The following is a 23,923-nucleotide window of genomic DNA, read 5'->3' as shown; positions in this document are numbered from 1 at the left end:
CCCCCCCCCCCCCAAAGGTGCGGACTCCGACCGCACAACCTTTACATAACAGGGTAGGAGCCGGGTGGGCATTCCGCCTCGGAGGCGGATCCGGCTCCGGGCGTGACGACCACATACTCTCCGCCTCCCTATTTCACCCCTGGTCTGGTCTGGACCTCGGCGCGCTGCTTCCCCTCTCCTTCCTCCCACGATACTCCAGGCCCTGTCTGGACCCTGGTGTGGGAGACACCGAACCTGGAGAGGGACTGACGTCTGGGTCTGGACTGGAGCCGCTGACCGGAGCTGGACCAGGCACCGGTGGAACGGACTGCTCAGGCTCCGGAGTGGAGCCGCTGACCGGAGCTGGATCAGGCACCGGTGGAGCGGACTCCTCTGGCTCCGGAGTGGAGCAGCTGACCGGTGCCGAACCAGGCACCGGTGGAACGGGCACGGGCCGTGCCGGACTGAACACACACACCACTGGCTTGGTGCGAGGAGCAGGAACAGGCCGGGCCGGACTGGGAACACGCACCACTGGCTTGGTGCGAAGAGCAGGAACGGGCCGGATTGGCAACACGCACCACTGGCTTGGTGCGGGGAGCAGGAACAGGCCGGGCCGGACTGGCGACACGCACCACTGGCTTGGTGCGGGGAGCAGGAACAGACCGGGCCGGACTGGAGGTTTGGAGCGGAGAGCTGGCACAACCCGTCCTGGCTGGCTGCCCACTTTCGCACGACCCATGCGGGGCGCAGAACGGTACAGTGCGTTTCTCCGCATACCTAGGTTCCTTTATTAACCCCTGCTCCTTATATTGCCTAACCAGCTCCTCTCTCCGTGCATCTACTTCCTCCTTCTCCCTACGAGCCTCCTGCTGTGCCTCCTCTTGAATGGAGCTCTCCCGCTCTATTCTAGCTATCAGCCCCCGTAATATGGTGGCCTCCTCTCTTACCCTGCAGATCCGATCCTTCTCTCTTTCTCGGCACTCCTCCTCCAGTGAGGACTCCTCCGGGAGCCCCCACGAGTTAGGGAACAGAAACCCATCGTCGTCGTCATCCTCCGACTCCTCCGTATAGAACTGTTCCCACTCCTCTTCCCATGGTCGTAGGGAATCAATCTGGAAACCCACCGGGTGCAGTGGTCGGGGCTCTTCTCTCTCGCTCCCCGACCACCCCTTTAGCCCCCCCAAAAATGTTTTATTGGGGCTGCTTCTCGAGCTTCCTCCTCGGCCGGCTTCTGTGTTGCCATTGCTCCTCTCCTGCCTGGGCTTCCTTTTTCGCCCAGGGTCCTTTTCCCACAAATATCTCCTCCCACGACCACATCTTCCCCACCTGTGTCCAGGGTGTTCGGTCCTCCTGGGCACGCTGCTTGGTCCGTGTCTGGTGGGATCTTCTGTCACGTTCGTTTAAGGACGGGTCAGACCAAGGCGCAGCGTGAAATGCGTACATGTTTATTTCAATGATAAACACACAACAAAACAATAAAACCAAACGAAACGTGATGTCCAAAGGCTGAACACTAAACAAGCCTCAACACGGAACAAGATCCCACAACTAGACAGTGCCAACAGGCTGCCTAAGTATGGTCCCCAATCAGTGACAACGAGCAACAGCTGCCTCTGATTGGGAACCACCCCGGCCAACATAGATCTACAACACCTAGACTGAAACATAGAATATTCCCACCCTGACTCAACATATAAGTCCCCCAGGGCGTGACAGAGCTGTAGTTCCCACTACGACTCTGGAAACCATGCAGTTTATTAGACTACAGAAGAAATAGTTTTGATGAACTTCACAGGGTGGTGAAAGGGCACGGTGATGAGCTTGATGCTCCTTTCCAATCAATATCGATGGTCTTATTCTGGTGACATGATGATCGATGCTTGACTGCCGTTTGACAAATAAAAATAATCTTGCTCTTATCCATAATAATCACATTCTGTAGGTAGCTTTTTTATGGCCAGAGCTTACATCGATTTACGTCAATAGATCATCATTTTAGTCAAAGTATGATATATTTTGCCTTGAACTAGCAAATCCGATTGTCCAGCTTCGTGCAAAATACGTGTATTTTTCTATGAGATGACGTGCAAATTATTTTTGTTTCAGGGCTGGGTTTTATTTGAATGTTACCACCCACCAGCATTATTTATTAATCAGAAACACCTGCAAAGTTATTCCTCTTCGCAATCCGTAATTTCCCACCTCCCACTTGGTTAGGATCGCAGCACAACTAACCTAATTAAAAATAGGGGGTGTAAACGTAGGTTTTGTCAATACTTATTTCCCTCATTTAAAATGCAAATCAATTTATAACATTTTTGACAGGCGTTTTTCTGAATTTTTTGTTGTTATTCTGTCTCTCACTGTTCAAATAAACCTACCATTGAAATTATAGACTGATCATTTCTTTGTCATTGGGCAAACGTACAAAATCAGCAGGGGATCAAATACTTTTTTCCCTCACTGTACATCTATATGACCATTTTGTAAATTAATTGTGTTATGGTTTCCCTCCGTCGTCCCAAGGTGAATGATTTTTGACCACTAGCTAGCTGAAATAATAACAGAGAACAAAGAATATAGCTATTTGATAATGTCCGTGTGCATGTCCGAATATGAATGACGACTGGAATATGACACGGTTTCACTGCAATTATCAAGGGGGGGTTGAGAAGGAGGATGTGGTGTGTCTGGGGGGGTTGAGAAGGGGGATGTGATGTGTCTGGGGGGGTTGAGAAGGGGGATGTGATGTGTCTGGGGGGGTTGAGAAGGGGGATGTGATGTGTCTGGGGGTTGAGAAGGGGGATGTGATGTGTCTGGGGGGTGTTGAGAAGGGGGATGTGATGTGTCTGGGGTTGAGAAGGATGTGGTGTGTCTGGGGTTGAGAAGGGGGATGTGATGTGTCTGGGGGGTTGAGAAGGGGATGTGATGTGTCTGGGGGGTTGAGAAGGATGTGGGTGTTAAGATATGGCTGGGGGGGGTTGAGAAGGGGGATGTGATGTGGCTGGGGGTTGAGAAGGGGGATGTGTTGGGGGGTTGAGAAGGGGGATCTGATGTGTCGGGGGGGTTGAGAAGGGGGATGTGATGTGCCTGGGGGGGTTGAGAATGGAGCAGAAGCACATCCTTTTTTTGCTGTAACATCCAGGGAATAGGGTGCTGGTATGGTCAGTATAGGACAGCCCTCTGGGCCTGGTGTCTCTCTAGGCCTGGTGTCTCTCTAGGCCTGGTGTCTCTCTGGGCCTGGTGTCCCTCTGGGCCTGGTGTCTCTCTGGGCCTGGTGTCTCTCTGGGCCTGGTGTCTCTCTGGGCCTGGTGTCCCTCTGGGCCTGGTGTCCCTCTGGGCCTGGTGTCTCTCTGGGCCTGGTGTCTCTCTGGGCCTGGTGTCCCTCTGGGCCTGGTGTCTCTCTGGGCCTGGTGTCTCTCTGGGCCTGGCGTCTCTCTGGGCCGGGCGTCTCTCTGGGCCTGGCGTCTCTCTGGGTCTGGTGTCCCTCAGGGCCTGGTGTCTCTCTGGGCCTGGCGTCCCTCTGGGCCTGGTGTCTCTCTGGGCCTGGTGTCTCTCTGGGCCTGGTGTCTCTCTGGGCCTGGTGTCCCTCTAGGCCTGGTGTCCCTCTGGGCCTGGTGTCCCTCTGGGCCTGGTGTCTCTCTGGGCCTGGTGTCCCTCTGGGCCTGGTGTCTCTCTGGGCCTGGTGTCTCTCTAGGCTGGGTGACTGGATGTCCTCCAGACATGACCAAAGTACAGGTGACTTTGACAACAGATGATGTAAAAAAGGCTGTATAAAATACATTTCATTGACGTATGGAAAGTTGGATTGTCTTGCTTTATTGTGTATTGTTTTGTATTGCAGACATGGACGACCTGGGGCTGGTTAAGTACAGGATCCTGTCAGGTAATGAGCAGGACTACTTCAACCTGAACCCAGATTCTGGTGCCCTGGCCTTGAGGAGGTCCCTGGCCTCCGCTAAACTCAAGACTGGAGTCTTCAACCTCAAGGTATCCCTATGTACAGCTGAAGTCGGAAGTTTACATACACCTTAGCCAAATACATTTAAACTCAGTTTTTCACAATTCCTGACATTTAGTCCTAGTAAAAATTCCCTGTCTTAGGTCAGTTAGGATCACCACTTTATTTTAAGAATGTGAAATGTCAGAATAATAGTAGAGAGAATGATTTATTTCAGCTTTTATTTCTTTCATCACATTCCCAGTGGGTCAGAAGTTTACATACACTCAATTAGTATTTGGTAGCATTGCCTTTAAATTGTTTAACTTGGGTCAAATGTTTCGGGTAGCCTTCCACAAGCTTCCCACAATAAGTTGGGTGAATTTTGGCCCATTCCTCCTGACAGAGCTGGTGTAACTGAGTCAGGTTTGTAGGCCTCCTTGCTCGCACATGCTTTTTCAGTTCTGCCCACACATTTTCTACAGGATTGAGGTCAGGGCTTTGTGATGGCCACTCCAATACCTTGACTTTGTTGTCCTTAAGCCATTTTGCCACACCTTTGGAAGTATGCTTGGGGTCATTGTCCATTTGGAAGACCCATTTGCGACCAAGCTTTAACTTCCTGACTGATGTCTTGAGATGTTGCTTCAATATATCCACATCATTTTCCTTCCTCATGATGCCATCTATTTTGTGAAGTGCACCAGTCCCTCCTGCAGCAAAGCACCCCCACAGCATGATGCTGCCACCCCCGTGCTTCACGGTTGGAATGGTGTTCTTCGGCTTGCAAGCCCCCCCTTTTTCCTCCAAACATAACGATAGTCATTATGGCCAAACAGTTCTATTTTTGTTTCATCAGACCACATGACATTTCTCCAAAAAGTACGATTTTTGTCCCCATGTGCAGTTGCAAACCGTAGTCAGGCTTTTTTATGGTGGTTTTGGAGCAGTGGCTTCTTCCTTGCTGAGCGGCCTTTCAGGTTATGTCGATATAGGACTCGTTTTACTGTGGATATAGATACTTTTGTACCTGTTTCCTCCAGAATCTTCACAAGGTCCTTTGCTGTTGTTCTGGGATTTGTTTGCACTTTTCGCACCAAAGTACATTCATCTCTAGGAGACAGAACGCGTCTCCTTCCTGAGCGGTATGACGGCTGCGTGGTCCCATGGTGTTTATACTTATGTACTGTTGTTTGTTCAGATGAACGTGGTACCTTCAGGAGTTTGGAAAGGTCTACAATTTATTTCTCTGGCCTTGGCTGATTTCTTTTGATTTTCCCATGATGTCAAGCAAAGAGGCACTGAGTTTGAAGGTAGGACTTGAAATACATCCACAGGTACACCTCCAATTGACTCAAATTATGTCAAGTAGCCTATCAGAAGCTTCTAAAGCCTTGACATCATTTTTACTGTTTAAAGGCACAGTCAACTTAGTGTATGTAAACTTCTGACCCACTGGAATTGTGATACAGTGAATTATAAGTGAAATAATCTGTCTGTAAACAATTGTTGGAAGAATTACTTGTGTCATGCACAAAGTACATGTCCTAACCGACTTGCCAAAAATATAGTTTGTTAACAAGAAATTTGTGGAGTGGTTGAAAAACGAGTTTTAATGACTCCAACCTAAGTGTATGTAAACTTCCGACTTCAACTGTATCCCCATGCATCCCCTATGTATCCCTATACATTCCTTATGCAGACCTACAGTGAGGGAAAAAAGTATTTGATCCCCTGCTGATTTTGTACGTTTGCCCACTGACAAAGAAATGATCAGTCTATAATTTTAATGGTAGGTTTATTTGAACAGTGAGAGACAGAATAACAACAAAAAAATCCAGAAAAACGCATGTCAAAAATGTTATAAATTGATTTGCATTTGAATGAGGGAAATAAGTATTTGACCCCTCTGCAAAACATGACTTAGTACTTGGTGGCAAAACCCTTGTTGGCAATCACAGAGGTCAGACGTTTCTTGTAGTTGGCCACCAGGTTTGCACACATCTCAGGAGGGATTTTGTCCCACTCCTCTTTGCAGATCTTCTCCAAGTCATTAAGGTTTCTAGGCTGACGTTTGGCAACACATACAGTACAACACATACACCACAACACATACACCACAACACATACACCACAACACATACAGTACAACACATATAGTAATAAGTAATATGCCATTTAGCAGACGTTCCAGTCATGGTAACATTTTTGTGTATGGGTGGTCCTAACACTCCGTACAAGCGCCGCACATACAGTACAACACATACACCACAACACCTACAGTACAACACATACACCACAACACATCCAGTACAACACATACACAGCAACACATACACCACAACACATCCAGTACAACACATACACAGCAACACATACACCACAACACCTACAGTACAACACATACACCACAACACATACACCACAACACATACAGTACAACACATACACCACAACACATACACCACAACACATACACCACAACACATACACCACAACACATACACCACAACACATACACCACAACACATACACCACAACACATACACCACAACACCTACAGTACAACACATACACCACAACACATACACCACAACACCTACAGTACAACACATACACCACAACACATACACCACAACACATACACCACAACACATACACTACAACACATACAGTACAACACCTATAGTACAACACATACACCACAACACCTATAGTACAACACATACACCACAACACATACAGTACAACACATACACCACAACACATACAGTACAACACATACACCACAACACATACAGTACAACACATACACCACAACACATACACCACAACACATACACCACAACACATACACCACAACACATACAGTACAACACATACACCACAACACATACACCACAACACATACACCACAACACATACACCACAACACATACACCACAACACATACAGTACAACACATACACCACAACACATACAGTACAACACATACACCACAACACATACACCACAACACATACACCACAACACCTACACCACAACACATACAGTACAACACCTACAGTACAACACATACACATACACCACAACACATACACCACAACACATACACCACAACACCTACACCACAACACATACACCACAACACATACACCACAACACATACACCACAACACCTACACCACAACACATACACCACAACACATACACCACAACACATACACCACAACACATACACAGCAACACATACACCACAACACCTACAGTACAACACATACACCGCAACACATCCAGTACAACACATACACCACAACACATACAGTACAACACATACACCACAACACATACACCACAACACATTCACCACAACACATACACCACAACACATACACCACAACACATTCACCACAACACATACACCACAACACATACACCACAACACATACACCACAACACATTCACCACAACACATACACCACAACACATACACCACAACACATTCACCACAACACATACACCACAACACATACACCACAACACATACACCACAACACATACACCACAACACCTACAGTACAACACATACACCACAACACATACACCACAACACATACACCACAACACCTACAGTACAACACATACACCACCACAACACCTACAGTACAACACATACACCACAACACATACACCACAACACATACACCACAACACCTACACCACAACACATACAGTACAACACCTACAGTACAACACATACACATACACCACAACACATACACCACAACACATACACCACAACACCTACACCACAACACATACACCACAACACATACACCACAACACATACACCACAACACATACACCACAACACCTACACCACAACACATACACCACAACACATACACCACAACACATACACCACAACACATACACAGCAACACATACACCACAACACCTACAGTACAACACATACACCGCAACACATCCAGTACAACACATACACCACAACACATACAGTACAACACATACACCACAACACATACACCACAACACATTCACCACAACACATACACCACAACACATACACTACAACACATTCACCACAACACATACACCACAACACATACACCACAACACATACACCACAACACATTCACCACAACACATACACCACAACACATACACCACAACACATTCACCACAACACATACACCACAACACATACACCACAACACATACACCACAACACATACACCACAACACCTACAGTACAACACATACACCACAACACATACACCACAACACATACACCACAACACCTACAGTACAACACATACACCACCACAACACCTACAGTACAACACATACACCACAACACATACACCACAACACATACACCACACCACATACACCACAACACCTACAGTACAACACATACACCACAACACATACACCACAACACATACACCACAACACATACACCACAACACCTACACCACAACACATACACCACAACACATACACCACAACACATACAGTACAACACATACACCACAACACCTACAGTACAACACATACACCACAACATGTACACCACAACACATACACCACAACACGTACACCACAACACATACACCACAACACATATACCACAACACATACACCACAACACATACACCACAACACATACACCACAACACCTACAGTACAACACATACACCACAACACATACACCACAACACATACACCACAACACCTACAGTACAACACATACACCACAACACATACACCACAACACCTACAGTACAACACATACACCACAACACATACACCACAACACATACACCACACCACATACACCACAACACCTACAGTACAACACATACACCACAACACATACACCACAACACATACACCACAACACATACACCACAACACATACACCACAACACCTACACCACAACACCTACACCACAACACATACACCACAACACATACACCACAACACATACAGTACAACACATACACCACAACACCTACAGTACAACACATACACCACAACACGTACACCACAACACATACACCACAACACATACACCACAACACATACACCACAACACATACACCACAACACGTACACCACAACACATACACCACAACACCTACAGTACAACACATACACCACAACACGTACACCACAACACATACACCACAACACATACACCACAACACATACACCACAACACATACACCACAACACATACACCACAACACCTACAGTACAACACATACACCGCAACACATACACCACAACACATACACCACAACACGTACACCACAACACATACACCACAACACATACACCACAACACATACACCACAACACATACACCACAACACCTACAGTACAACACATACACCGCAACACATACACCACAACACATACACCACAACACGTACACCACAACACATACACCACAACACCTACATGCATCAGAGACCCATTTGTTATTTTATTACATTATTAGGATCCCCATTAGCTGCTGCCAATGAGAAATATAACCTTTTTTAATGTTGTGCAAAGAAAACAATGATCATATTACATTTTTACAAATGTTCATTACATTGCATTACACTACAGTTTTACATTACTAAGTACAATGTTGTGGATGTGTAGGTTGTGTGTGTGTCTGTGTGTGTGTGTCTGTGTGTGTCTGTGTGTGTGTGTGTCTTTTCTTTTCTTCACACATAGAGCATTGATGGATCTCAGTATCCCTATGTCATCCTATGTATCCCTATGTCACCCTATGTCACCCTATGTCACCCTATGTCTCCCTATGTATCCCTATGTGACCCTATGTATCCCTATGTCACCCTATGTATCCCTATGTCTCCCTATGTCTCCCTATATGTCACTATGTCTCCCTATATGTCCCTATGTCTCCCTATGTCTCCCTATGTCTCCCTATATTTCCCTATGTCTCCCTATATATCCCTATGTCTCCCTATATGTCCCTATGTATCCCTATGTCACCCTATGTATCCCTATGTCACCCTATGTATCCCTATGTATCCCTATGTCACCCTATGTATCCCTATGTCTCCCTATGTCTCCCTATGTCTCCCTATATGTCACTATGTCTCCCTATATGTCCCTATGTCTTCCTATGTCTCCCTATGTCTCCCTATATTTCCCTATGTCTCCCTATATATCCCTATGTCACCCTATGTCTCCCTATGTCACCCTATGTCTCCTTATGTCTCCCTATATATCCTTATGTCTCCCTATGTCTCCCCATGTCTCTCCTCATGGTAGTGCACTATACATAACAGAGTTCAATTTGGTACGCAGTCATATTATTATTATTATTATTATTCCTCTGAAGGTGGAGGCGACGGACGGAGAGCTGTTCTCGGAGCCGACCTACGTCAACGTGTCAGTGGTCCAGGGAAGGATGCCGTCTCGTAGTGTCACCTGCAGAGAGACAAGAGTGTCCCAGAGCCTGGCAGAGCTGGGCCTACAGGTGTCATCAATATCATTATCAATATCATATCAAAATCAGTATCTCAGGTGCACTTACTGACGATATGCCTTTAACCCCTAAACTGCTCATTGGGCGCAGCATTTGTAATGGAGGTAAGAACATGCTGGAAGCTTACTCCACAGCTAGTTTGAAATGTCGCCAACGGAGCTATCCCTCCCATATAGCACCCCAGTCCAATTGGATTATTTTGTATAGCTCAAGCAATTGTTGGTACATTGTCAAGGAGTGCGGTCATGTGTGTTTGCGTGCAGAGGATCACTAGTTTGGACAGTGGAGGAAGCTATAATGTTAGCAACACACTGACGTCAGCCTCAGACTACTGTCCGCCCTCTGTTCCAGCCTCTCTGTGTGTGTTTGGAGGCTTTGGGATCACACATTTCTTTGGACTGCAAAGAAAATAGATCTGTAAAGTTGTTCTTGTTCTTCCTCCAGAAGGCTACGGCACTGCGGAGACCCAGGGTGGATGAGGGGTACACAGACCTGTTCTCAGCCAACAGACAGACACCTCAGTTTAAGTCGCTCCCCTCTAGTATTGTGGTCAGGGAGGATCTGGCGGCAGGGGCGAGTGTCATTCAGGTGAGGGATGTGGAATTCCATGTTGTGATGTAGTGTTCATGGTAAATTAGTTACACGTATTATTTCTGAGTAGGGTTGGGCGGTATCCAGATTTTACGGTATTACCGGCTTAGTACACAAGGGGGCGCCAAAAAAACCCCCCAGCTAAAAAGCCCATTGGGTGTCTATTACCAGAATGCTAATGAAATTAGCACAAGTAATAGCGAATTTCCATGGAGGCTGCTAGCTAAATATGCTAATGAGCGCAAACGAAAATAAACTAATAGCAAAGACAGGCAGTCCATCTCATACAGGTATACATATATAGGTAGGAGCTACCGAATTAAATTTTTTGGGGTGAGTTTGGTGCTTGTCTGAAGGAAGAACAGTACTTTGACTTCTCAAACACGGCATTAAGCCAACACGATATGATGCCCTTATTAATTCAGCCACTTACTTTAGATAACTAGCAAGTTAAATTTAGGGGTCGCGTTAACGCAGAATTCTGCGTTTTTCATGCAGGGAAAAAAAAGATAAAACACAAGAAATACACTATATATACAAAAGTAAGTGGACACCCCTTCAAATTAGTGGATTTGGTTCAGCCACACCCGTTGCTGGCAGGTGTATACAATCGAACACACAGCCATGCAATCTCCATAGACAAACATTGGCAGTAGAATGACCTTACTGAAGAGCTCAGTGACTTTCAACGTGGCACCGTCATAGGATGCCACCTTTCCAACAAGTCAGTTCGTCAAATGTCTGCCCTGCTAGAGCTGCCCCGGTCAACTGTAAGTGCTGTCATTGTGAAGTGGAAACGTGTAGGAGCAACAACGGCTCAGCAGTGAAGTGGTATGCCACACAAGCTCACAGAACGGGACCGCTGAGTGCTGAACTGCGTAGTGCATAAAAATCGTCTGTCCTCGGTTGCAACATTCACTACCGAGTTCTAAACTGCCTCTGGAAGCAACGTCAGCACAATAACTGTACGTCGGGTGCTTCATGAAATGGGTTTCCATGGCCGAGCAGCCGCACACAGGCCTAAGACCACCATGCGCAATGCCAAGCGTCGGCTGGAGTGGTGTAAAGCTCGCCGCCGTTGGACTCTGGAGCAGTGGAAATGCATTCTCTGGAGTGATGAATCACGCTAAACCATCTGGCAGTCCGACGGACAAATCTGGGTTAGGCGGATGCCAGTAGAACACTATCTGCCCCAATGCATAGTGCCAACTGTAAAGTTTGGTGGAGGAGGAATAATGGTCTAGGGCTGTTTTTCATGGTTCCGACTTAACGCTACAGCATACAATGACATTCTAGATGATTCTGTGCTTCCAACTTTGCAGCAACAGTTTGGGGAAATGCCCTTTCCTGTTTCAGCATGACAATGCCCCCGTGCACAAAGCGAGGTCCATACAGAAATGGTTTGTAGAGATCGGTGTGGAAGAACTTGACTGGCCTGCGCAGAGACCTGACCTCAACCCCATCGAACACCTTTGGGATGAATTGGAACGCCGACTGCGAGCCAGGCCTAATCGCCCAACATCAGTGCCCGACCTCACTAATGCTCTTGATATCAGGACTCAGGATATGACCCTGATGCAGACACAGGAGGAGGATAGTACAGTTCTCAATAATAATTTATTAGAACACGGGGCAAAGGGCAGGTCGAGGACAGGCAGAGGTACGTGATCAGGTCAGAGTCGGGCAGGTACAGGATGGCAGGCAGGCTCGGGGTCAGGGCAGGCAGAGGTACGTAATCAGGTCAGAGTCGGGCAGGTACAGGACAGCAGGCAGGCTCGGGGTCAGGGCAGGCAGAATGGTCAGAACCGAGAAAACTAGGAAGTAAACACTTGAGAAACAGGAAAACGGGAAAGCATGCTGGTAAGACCTGACAAGACAAGATGAACTGGCAACAGACAAACAGAGAACACAGGTATAAATACACAGGGGATAATGGGGAAGATGGGCGACACCTGGAGGGGGGTGGAGACAATCACAAAGACAGGTGAAACAGATCAGGGTGTGACAGTTGTGGCTGAATGGAAGCAAGTCCCAGCAGCAATGTTCCAACATCTAGTGGAAAGCCTTCCCAGAAGAGTGGAGGCTGTTATAGCAGCAAAGGGGGGACCAACTCCATATTAATGCCCATTATCTTGGAATTAGTTTTTCAAAGAGCAGGTGTCCACATACCTTTTGATCATGTAGTGTGTCTTGCAGCATTTTGTAAACGCATATCTAAAATGCTTCTTATTGTAATTTCTGCTCAGCATCAGACAAATGTTTGTGCTTTGGATTTGAGCACATTTACAAGGATTGATTGATTGATTCAACATCCAACCACCATATTTATTATTCCAGGTGAGGGCAACAGACGATGACACGGCCTTCAACGGTCGCATCCTGTACAGCATCTCCAACGGCAACAGAGACAGCTGCTTTGACATCGCCATGGAGATGGGTCTGATCACAGTGTTCCGGCCGCTGGACCGCGAGCGGTCTGACCGCTACGTCCTGAACGTGACCATCTACGACCAGGGTCTGCCTCAGCGGTCCAACTGGAGGCTACTGACCGTCAACGTAGAGGACACCAATGATAACAACCCTATGTTCGCCCAGGACAGGTCTGACAGCATAATTATAAAAATAACCTATTATTGGCAAAATAGCAGAATAAGGCTGCCAGTGGAAACAGCCTTAGTGTCCCATATATCACCCCAGTCCTTAGTGTCCCATATAGCACCCCAGTCCTTAGTGTCCCATATAGCACCCCAGTCCTTAGTGTCCCATATATCACCCCAGTCCTTAGTGTCCCATATAGCACCCCAGTCCTTAGTGTCCCATATAGCACCCCAGTCCTTAGTGTCCCATATAGCACCCCAGTCCTTAGTGTCCCATATAGCACCCCAGTCCTTAGTGTCCCTCCCATATAGCACCCCAGTCCTTAGTGTCCCATATATCACCCCAGTCCTTAGTGTCCCTCCCATATAGCACCCCAGTCCTTAGTGTCCCTCCCATATAGCACCCCAGTCCTTAGTGTCCCATATAGCACCCCAGTCCTTAGTGTCCCATATAGCACCCCAGACCTTAGTGTCCCTCCCATATAGCACCCCAGACCTTAGTGTCCCTCCCATATAGCACCCCAGTCCTTAGTGTCCCTCCCATATAGCGCCCCAGTCCTTAGTATCCCATATAGCACCCCAGTCCTTAGTGTCCCTCCCATATAGCACCCCAGTCCTTAGTGTCCCTCCCATATAGCACCCCAGTCCTTAGTGTCCCTCCCATATAGCACCCCAGTCCTTAGTGTCCCTCCCATATAGCACCCCAGTCCTTAGTGTCCCATATAGCGCCCCAGTCATTAGTGTCCCTCCCATATAGCGCCCCAGTCCTTAGTGTCCCTTCCATATAGCGCCCCAGTCCTTAGTGTCCCTCCCATATAGCACCCCAGTCATTAGTGTCCCTCCCATATAGCACCCCAGTCATTAGTGTCCCTCCCATATATCACCCCAGTCCTTAGTGTCCCATATAGCACCCCAGTCCTTAGTGTCCCTCCCATATAGCACCCCAGTCCTTAGTGTCCCTCCCATATAGCACCCCAGTCCTTAGTGTCCCATATAGCACCCCAGTCCTTAGTGTCCCATATAGCACCCCAGTCCTTAGTGTCCCTCCCATATAGCACCCCAGTCCTTAGTGTCCCTCCCATATAGCACCCCAGTCCTTAGTGTCCCTCCCATATAGCACCCCAGTCCTTAGTGTCCCTCCCATATAGCACCCCAGTCCTTAGTGTCCCTCCCATATAGCACCCCAGTCCTTAGTGTCCCATATAGCACCCCAGTCCTTAGTGTCCCATATAGCACCCCAGTCCTTAGTGTCCCTCCCATATAGCGCCCCAGTCCTTAGTGTCCCTCCCATATAGCACCCCAGTCCTTAGTGTCCCTCCCATATAGCACCCCAGTCCTTAGTGTCCCATATAGCACCCCAGACCTTAGTGTCCCTCCCATATAGCACCCCAGTCCTTAGTGTCCCATATAGCGCCCCAGTCCTTAGTGTCCCATATAGCACCCCAGTCCTTAGTGTCCCATATAGCGCCCCAGTCCTTAGTGTCCCTCCCATATAGCACCCCAGTCCTTAGTGTCCCATATAGCACCCCAGTCCTTAGTGTCCCTCCCATATAGCACCCCAGTCCTTAGTGTCCCTCCCATATAGCACCCCAGTCCTTAGTGTCCCTCCCATATAGCACCCCAGTCCTTAGTGTCCCATATAGCACCCCAGACCTTAGTGTCCCTCCCATATAGCACCCCAGTCCTTAGTGTCCCTCCCATATAGCACCCCAGTCCTTAGTGTCCCATATAGCACCCCAGTCCTTAGTGTCCCTCCCATATAGCACCCCAGTCCTTAGTGTCCCTCCCATATAGCACCCCAGTCCTTAGTGTCCCTCCCATATAGCACCCCAGTCCTTAGTGTCCCTCCCATATAGCACCCCAGTCCTTAGTGTCCCATATAGCACCCCAGACCTTAGTGTCCCTCCCATATAGCACCCCCAGTCCTTAGTGTCCCTCCCATATAGCACCCCAGTCCTTAGTGTCCCTCCCATATAGCACCCCAGTCCTTAGTGTCCCATATAGCACCCCAGACCTTAGTGTCCCTCCCATATAGCACCCCCAGTCCTTAGTGTCCCTCCCATATAGCACCCCCAGTCCTTAGTGTCCCTCCCATATAGCACCCCAGACCTTAGTGTCCCATATAGCGCCCCAGTCCTTAGTGTCCCTCCCATATAGCACCCCAGTCCTTAGTGTCCCATATAGCACCCCAGACCTTAGTGTCCCTCCCATATAGCACCCCAGTCCTTAGTGTCCCATATAGCACCCCAGTCCTTAGTGTCCCTCCCATATAGCACCCCAGTCCTTAGTGTCCCTCCCATATAGCACCCCAGTCCTTAGTGTCCCTCCCATATAGCACCCCAGTCCTTAGTGTCCCATATAGCACCCCAGTCCTTAGTGTCCCATATAGCGCCCCAGTCCTTAGTGTCCCTCCCATATAGCACCCCAGTCCTTAGTGTCCCTCCATATAGCACCCCAGTCCTTAGTGTCCCCTCCCATATAGCACCCCAGTCCTTAGTGTCCCTCCCATATAGCACCCCAGTCCTTAGTGTCCCTCCCATATAGCACCCCAGACCTTAGTGTCCCTCCCATATAGCGCCCCAGTCCTTAGTGTCCCTCCCATATAGCGCCCCAGTCCTTAGTGTCCCTCCCATATAGCACCCCAGTCCTTAGTGTCCCATATAGCGCCCCAGTCCTTAGTGTCCCATATAGCACCCCAGTCCTTAGTGTCCCATATAGCGCCCCAGTCCTTAGTGTCCCTCCCATATAGCACCCCAGTCCTTAGTGTCCCATATAGCACCCCAGTCCTTAGTGTCCCATATAGCGCCCCAGTCCTTAGTGTCCCTCCCATATAGCACCCCAGTCCTTAGTGTCCCATATAGCACCCCAGACCTTAGTGTCCCTCCCATATAGCACCCCAGACCTTAGTGTCCCTCCCATATAGCACCCCAGTCCTTAGTGTCCCTCCCATATAGCACCCCAGTCCTTAGTGTCCCATATAGCACCCCAGTCCTTAGTGTCCCTCCCATATAGCGCCCCAGTCCTTAGTGTCCCATATAGCACCCCAGTCCTTAGTATCCCATATAGCACCCCAGTCCTTAGTGTCCCATATAGCACCCCAGTCCTTAGTGTCCCTCCCATATAGCACCCCAGTCCTTAGTGTCCCTCCCATATAGCGCCCCAGTCCTTAGTGTCCCTCCCATATAGCACCCCAGTCCTTAGTGTCCCATATAGCACCCCAGTCCTTAGTGTCCCTCCCATATAGCACCCCCAGACCTTAGTGTCCCTCCCCATATAGCACCCCAGTCCTTAGTGTCCCTCCCCATATATCACCCCAGTCCTTAGTGTCCCTCCCATATAGCACCCCAGACCTTAGTGTCCCATATAGCACCCCAGTCCTTAGTGTCCCATATAGCGCCCCAGTCCTTAGTGTCCCTCCCATATATCACCCCAGTCCTTAGTGTCCCTCCCATATAGCACCCCAGTCCTGACATTTGACCAGATCCCTATTGGCCTATTTCCTCCATAGTGCAGTAGTTTTGACCAGATCCCTATGGGCCTATTTCCTCCATAGTGCACTAGTTTTGACCAGATCCCTATGGGCCTATTTCCTCCATAGTGCAGTAGTTTTGACCAGATCCCTATGGGCCTATTTCCTCCATAGTGCAGTAGTTTTGACCAGATCCCTATGGGCCTATTTCCTCCATAGTGCACTAGTTTTGACCAGATCCCTATGGGCCTATTTCCTCCATAGTCAGTAGTTTTGACCAGATCCCCTAAGACCCACAGACTTTGTTGTCACCTTCAGTTTTGTGTGGATCCTGTACAGAAATAGAAACTACAAATGTAAGCTTGTTTTTTATGTTTACTTTGTGGTTTCTGGATGTGATGAAAAGCACTTTACAAATATAATGTCTCCTTCTCCTCCTCCTCCTTCTCCTCCTCCTCCTTCTCCTTCTCCTTCTTCTTCTCCTTCTCCTTCTCCTCCTCCTTCTCCTCCTCCTTCTTCTTCTTCTCCTTCTTCTTCTCCTTCTTCTTCTCATCCTCCTTCTCCTCCTCCTTCTCCTTCTTCTCCTTCTCCTCCTCCCTCTCCTTCTTCTCCTTCTCCTTCTCCTCTTTCTCCTTCTCCTTCTCCTTCTCCTCCTCCTTCTCCTTCTTATTATTATTATGATGTATTTTTATGATCATATCATTATTGTTGTGGTTAGCTACAGCGTGGTGGTCCCTGAGAACACAGCGTTGGGTACTGAGGTGGTGCAGGTAGTTGCTGTAGACAGAGACCTCGGCTCCAACGGAGAGGTCTCCTACTCGCTGCTCACCGCCGTGCCGCAGTTCAGCATCAACAGCAACACAGGGGCAGTGGTCGTAGCGGGACAGCTCGACCGGGAGACCATCCCAGCGTTTAGCCTGAAGGTAAACACCTTAACACACTTTGTGACAACGGATGGTGAATGAATGAATGAATGGATGGATAAACGGATGGATAATTGAATGAATGCATGCATGAATTAATGTACGAGTGAATTAAATAATGCATTTTATTGAACATACTTAAAATACATGCCTTTTTCCATCTGAGCACAACAATAAATGCAACTGCTGATGTAAAAATGGTTTCATAAAATAAATATGATTAATTCATTCATTGACTGACTGACTAATTGTTTGATTGACTGATTTACTAATTGATTGACTGACTAATTGATTGACTGACTGACTGATTGACTGACTGACTAATTGATTGACTGACTGATTGACTGAATGACTAATTGACTGACTGACTGATTGATTGACTGATTAATTGACTGATTTGATTGATTTATGTGATTGAAGGTGGAGGCCAGGGACAAGGCGGAGAGAGGGACCCAGCGGTTCAAGGTGACTACTCTGAGCATAACACTAGAGGACGTTAACGATTGCCCCCCGCTGTTCATCCCTGGGAGCTACAGTGCCCGTGTCCTGGAGGACCTGCCACTAGGGGCAGTCATCGCCTGGCTGCAGACCCAGGATTCAGACCTCGGACTGGGGGGAGAGGTCTCCTACGCTCTGGCCAATGACGGAAACGGCACCTTCGAGGTGGGAGGCTTATCTATGTCTGTGTGTTGTTGAGTTGTTTATGCTGCAGCCCTGAAACGGGAAATACTTAGCAACATCAACATGTACCAATACATATCTATGTTATTGTATATCTAGGTGGATGCAGTGAGCGGTGCAGTGAGGGTGGGGAAGCAGCTGGACTACGAGAGACAGCAAATCTATAACCTGACTGTGGTGGCTGAGGACAGAGGGACACCTATCCTACGCTCTCTATCTTACCTGGACATAGAGGTACACACACACACACACACACACACACACACACACGCCTTGATTTGGTCTGATGTAGCAAAATTCTTTTTTTTTTTTTTTTACATTGGATAAAAGCAGAGACACGGAGCTAGTGGAGTCTTTTGTTAAGACATGTAGCTAGCTAGTTAGCTAGCTAGCTAAACAATTAACCATAATCCCAACTCATGACGTTACTACCATGCATGAATCTGCAGGTAGCTAACCAACCAGGTTCAATGTTAGCTAGCTAACAATAGGCTATAACTAGCAAAGCAAATGGCTCTGAGATACGAATAATAAGATCATACACGTAACGTTAGCTAGCAAGCCAGCCAGCTAACGTTAGCTAGCTCTGCGCCGCTCACTGCATCCACCTAGATATACACTTGAAATGAATCCACTTTCTGTCAAAATTAGAAACGTGTCATATCTGAAAATGTAGCTAGCTAGACTATCTTACCCGTATACATGGATGGACGCTTCTCCCTCTCTGTCACGGATGCTATGGTTGCCCTTAGTTTGAAGATGTAATCCGGAGACAGGAGTTTTCTCCATCTCCTTAGCTATCATACTCTAATTCCACTGATTTCAAAACTCGGTCCTCCAGAAAGTGGAGAGCAACACTTATGCAGTTTTACTATGCAATGCATTTAAGAAAAAGACGTGTTAGACAGGATTACCTACACATGCTGACCAGCTCAAATAGACAGAAGCGAGCTATATGGCAGACCAATCTGAACTCATCTCTCGGCATGTCCAGCCCACTCATTATCTCAGCCAATCATGGCTAGCGGGAAGGTTGCTGTCTTTTTCTGTGGCTAAACCAACTAGGCTCGTAATTTAACATTTTTATTCGTATTTACAGATGGCATACAAGTTTGTTATTAAGGCACATGAAAGTTCACATGTTCCAGAAGGCATTTCTGCCAAAAAATGCATTTTGATTTTTTAAAAAAAGTTTACGTTCAAATGACTCCCCTGTGAAGTAGTGACCCGCGACATACACCTAGTTTCCTGAAACGAGTCACAAATACAGCTACAGCTGCCCCCCCCCACACACACCCACCCCACACACACTAACCCCCCCCGCCCTCTCTCTCGCTCTCAAATTCAGATTGCTTTATTGGCATGAAAAACATTGCTTTAATATTGCCAAAGCAATAATGTTGATTGTCGCATCTCAGCTTTCTCACCTCCTCCTGCAGTGCTGTTAGCTGGGCTGTGTGTCCCTCTGTTAGCTGGGCTGTGTGTTCCTCTGTTAGCTGGGCTGTGTGTTCCCTCTGTTAGCTGGACTGTGTGTTCCCCTGTTAGCTGGACTGTGTGTTCCCTCTGTTAGCTGTGTGTTCCTCTGTTAGCTGGACTGTGTGTTCCTCTGTTAGCTGGACTGTGTGTTCCCTCTGTTAGCTGGACTGTGTGTTCCCTCTGTTAGCTGGACTGTGTGTTCCTCTGTTAGCTGGACTGTGTTCCTCTGTTAGCTGGACTGTGTGTTCCCTCTGTTAGCTGGACTGTGTGTCCCTCTGTTAGCTGGACTGTGTGTTCCCTCTGTTAGCTGGACTGTGTTCCCTCTGTTAGCTGGACTGTGTCCCCTCTGTTAGCTGGACTGTGTTCCTCTGTTAGCTGGACTGTGTGTTCCTCTGTTAGCTGGACTGTGTGTTCCTCTGTTAGCTGGACTGTGTTCCTCTGTTAGCTGGACTGTGTGTCCCTCTGTTAGCTGGACTGTGTGTTACCTCTGATAGCTGGACTGTGTGTTCCCTCTGTTAGCTGGACTGTGTGTTCCCTCTGATAGCTGGACTGTGTGTTCCCTCTGATAGCTGGACTGTGTGTTCCCTCTGTTAGCTGGACTGTGTGTTCCTCTGTTAGCTGGACTGTGTGTTCCTCTGTTAGCTGGACTGTGTTCCTCTGTTAGCTGGACTGTGTGTTCCTCTGTTAGCTGGACTGTGTTCCCTCTGTTAGCTGGACTGTGTGTTCCTCTGTTAGCTGGACTGTGTGTTCCCTCTGTTAGCTGGACTGTGTGTCCCTCTGTTAGCTGGACTGTGTGTTCCTCTGTTAGCTGGACTGTGTGTTCCCTCTGTTAGCTGGACTGTGTGTTCCCTCTGTTAGCTGGACTGTGTTCCTCTGTTAGCTGGACTGTGTTCCTCTGTTAGCTGGACTGTGTGTTCCCTCTGTTAGCTGGACTGTGTGTCCCTCTGTTAGCTGGACTGTGTGTTCCTCTGTTAGCTGGACTGTGTGTTCCCTCTGTTAGCTGGACTGTGTGTTCCCTCTGTTAGCTGGACTGTGTTCCTCTGTTAGCTGGACTGTGTTCCTCTGTTAGCTGGACTGTGTGTTCCTCTGTTAGCTGGACTGTGTTCCTCTGTTAGCTGGACTGTGTGTCCCTCTGTTAGCTGGACTGTGTGTTACCTCTGATAGCTGGACTGTGTGTTCCCTCTGTTAGCTGGACTGTGTGTTCCCTCTGATAGCTGGACTGTGTGTTCCCTCTGATAGCTGGACTGTGTGTTCCCTCTGTTAGCTGGACTGTGTGTTCCTCTGTTAGCTGGACTGTGTGTTCCTCTGTTAGCTGGACTGTGTTCCTCTGTTAGCTGGACTGTGTGTTCCTCTGTTAGCTGGACTGTGTTCCTCTGTTAGCTGGACTGTGTGTTCCTCTGTTAGCTGGACTGTGTGTCCCTCTGTTAGCTGGACTGTGTTCCCTCTGTTAGCTGGACTGTGTGTTCCCTCTGTTAGCTGGACTGTGTGTTCCTCTGTTAGCTGGACTGTGTGTTCCCTCTGTTAGCTGGACTGTGTGTTCCCTCTGTTAGCTGGACTGTGTGTTCCTCTGTTAGCTGGACTGTGTGTTCCCTCTGTTAGCTGGACTGTGTGTTCCTCTGTTAGCTGGACTGTGTGTTCCCTCTGTTAGCTGGACTGGGTGTTCCCTCTGTTAGCTGGACTGGGTGTTCCCTCTGTTAGCTGGACTGTGTGTTCCCTCTGTTAGCTGGACTGTGTGTTCCTCTGTTAGCTGGACTGTGTGTTCCCGCTGTTAGCTGGACTGTGTGTTCCCTCTGCTAGCTGGACTGTGTGTTCCCTCTGTTAGCTGGACTGTGTGTTCCTCTGTTAGCTGGACTGTGTGTTCCCTCTCTCTCCTCCTTCAGTTCTCTCATCTCAGACCGGAGAGCAAAAAGCTCTATCAGACAGCCGTCCATCTCCACCTTCAGCCCTCTGGGTACTGTAGGGGGGGGTGGTGTTGTGCTGGTCTGTTTCAGCCCTCTGGGTACTGTAGGGGGTGGTGTTGTGCTGGTCTGTTTCAGCCCTCTGGGTACTGTAGGGGGGTGGTGTTGTGCTGGTCTGTTTCAGCCCTCTGGGTACTGTAGGGGGGTGCTGGTCTGTTTCAGCCCTCTGGGTACTGTAGGGGGGGTGCTGGTCTGTTTCAGCCCTCTGGGTACTGTAGTGGGGGTGGTGTTGTGCTGGTCTGTTTCAGCCCTCTGGGTACTGTAGGGGGGGTGGTGTTGTGCTGGTCTGTTTCAGCCCTCTGGGTACTGTAGGGGGTGGTGTTGTGCTGGTCTGTTTCAGCCCTCTGGGTACTGTAGGGGGTGGTGTTGTGCTGGTCTGTTTCAGCCCTCTGGGTACTGTAGGGGGGTGGTGTTGTGCTGGTCTATTTCAGCCCTCTGGGTACTGTGGGGGGTGTTGTGCTGGTCTGTTTCAGCCCTCTGGGTACTGTAGGGGGGTGGTGTTGTGTTGGTCTGTTTCAGCCCTCTGGGTACTGTAGGGGGTGCTGGTCTGTTTCAGCCCTCTGGGTACTGTAGGGGGTGGTGTTGTGCTGGTCTGTTTCAGCCCTCTGGGTACTGTAGGGGGTGTTGTGCTGGTCTGTTTCAGCCCTCTGGGTACTGTAGGGGGGTGCTGGTCTGTTTCAGCCCTCTGGGTACTGTAGGGGGGTGGTGTTGTGCTGGTCTGTTTCAGCCCTCTGGGTACTGTAGGGGGGGGTGGTGTTGTGCTGGTCTGTTTCAGCCCTCTGGGTACTGTAGGGGGTGGTGTTGTGCTGGTCTGTTTCAGCCCTCTGGGTACTGTAGGGGGTGGTGTTGTGCTGGTCTGTTTCAGCCCTCTGGGTACTGTAGGGGGTGGTGTTGTGCTGGTCTATTTCAGCCCTCTGGGTACTGTAGGGGGTGGTGTTGTGCTGGTCTGTTTCAGCCCTCTGGGTACTGTAGGGGGTGGTGTTGTGCTGGTCTGTTTCAGCCCCCCGGGTACTGTAGGGGGGTGCTGGTCTGTTTCAGCCCTCTGGGTACTGTAGGGGGTGGTGTTGTGCTGGTCTGTTTCAACCCCTCTGGGTACTGTAGGGGGTGGTGTTGTGCTGGTCTGTTTCAGCCCTCTGGGTACTGTAGGGGGTGTTGTTGTGCTGGTCTGTTTCAGCCCTCTGGGTACTGTAGTGGGGGTGGTGGTGTGCTGGTCTGTTTCAGCCTCTCTGGGTACTGTAGGGGTGGTGGTGTTGTGCTGGTCTGTTTCAGCCCTCTGGGTACTGTAGGGGGTGTTGTTGTGCTGGTCTGTTTCAGCCCTCTGGGTACTGTAGGGGGTGGTGTTGTGCTGGTCTGTTTCAGCCCTCTGGGTACTGTAGGGGGTGGTGTTGTGCGTTGGTCTGTTTCAGCCCTCTGGGTACTGTAGGGGGTGGTGTTGTGCTGGTCTGTTTCAGCCTCTGGGTACTGTAGGGGGTGGTGTTGTGCTGGTCTATTTCAGCCCTCTGGGTACTGTAGGGGGTGTTGTGCTGGTCTGTTTCAGCCCTCTGGGTACTGTAGGGGGTGGTGTTGTGTTGGTCTGTTTCAGCCCTCTGGGTACTGTAGGGGGGTGCTGGTCTGTTTCAGCCCTCTGGGTACTGTAGGGGGGTGCTGGTCTGTTTCAGCCCTCTGGGTACTGTAGTGGGGGTGGTGTTGTGCTGGTCTGTTTCAGCCCTCTGGGTACTGTAGGGGGTGGTGTTGTGCTGGTCTGTTTCAGCCCTCTGGGTACTGTAGGGG

The 23,923-nt window shown here is 48.8% G+C and overlaps 1 protein-coding gene across 1 annotated transcript in view; it reads left to right on the top strand.

The window, feature by feature from the left end:
• Positions 1-23,923, top strand: part of LOC121541373 (protocadherin Fat 3) — a gene marked incomplete at its 3' end in the record, with an annotated part of 101,766 nt that overhangs the window by 15,658 nt on the left and 62,185 nt on the right. The window contains 7 exon segments of the mRNA XM_045213705.1: positions 3,827-3,972; positions 10,312-10,449; positions 10,903-11,046; positions 13,387-13,649; positions 17,834-18,038; positions 18,459-18,701; positions 18,819-18,953. Of these exon segments, the coding sequence (XP_045069640.1) occupies positions 3,827-3,972; positions 10,312-10,449; positions 10,903-11,046; positions 13,387-13,649; positions 17,834-18,038; positions 18,459-18,701; positions 18,819-18,953 (1,274 nt within the window).

The sequence above is a fragment of the Coregonus clupeaformis genome, unplaced genomic scaffold (genome assembly GCF_020615455.1).
Source record: "Coregonus clupeaformis isolate EN_2021a unplaced genomic scaffold, ASM2061545v1 scaf0143, whole genome shotgun sequence".
Taxonomy (NCBI): domain Eukaryota; kingdom Metazoa; phylum Chordata; class Actinopteri; order Salmoniformes; family Salmonidae; genus Coregonus; species Coregonus clupeaformis.
This window is presented reverse-complemented; position numbering and strand designations above follow the sequence as displayed.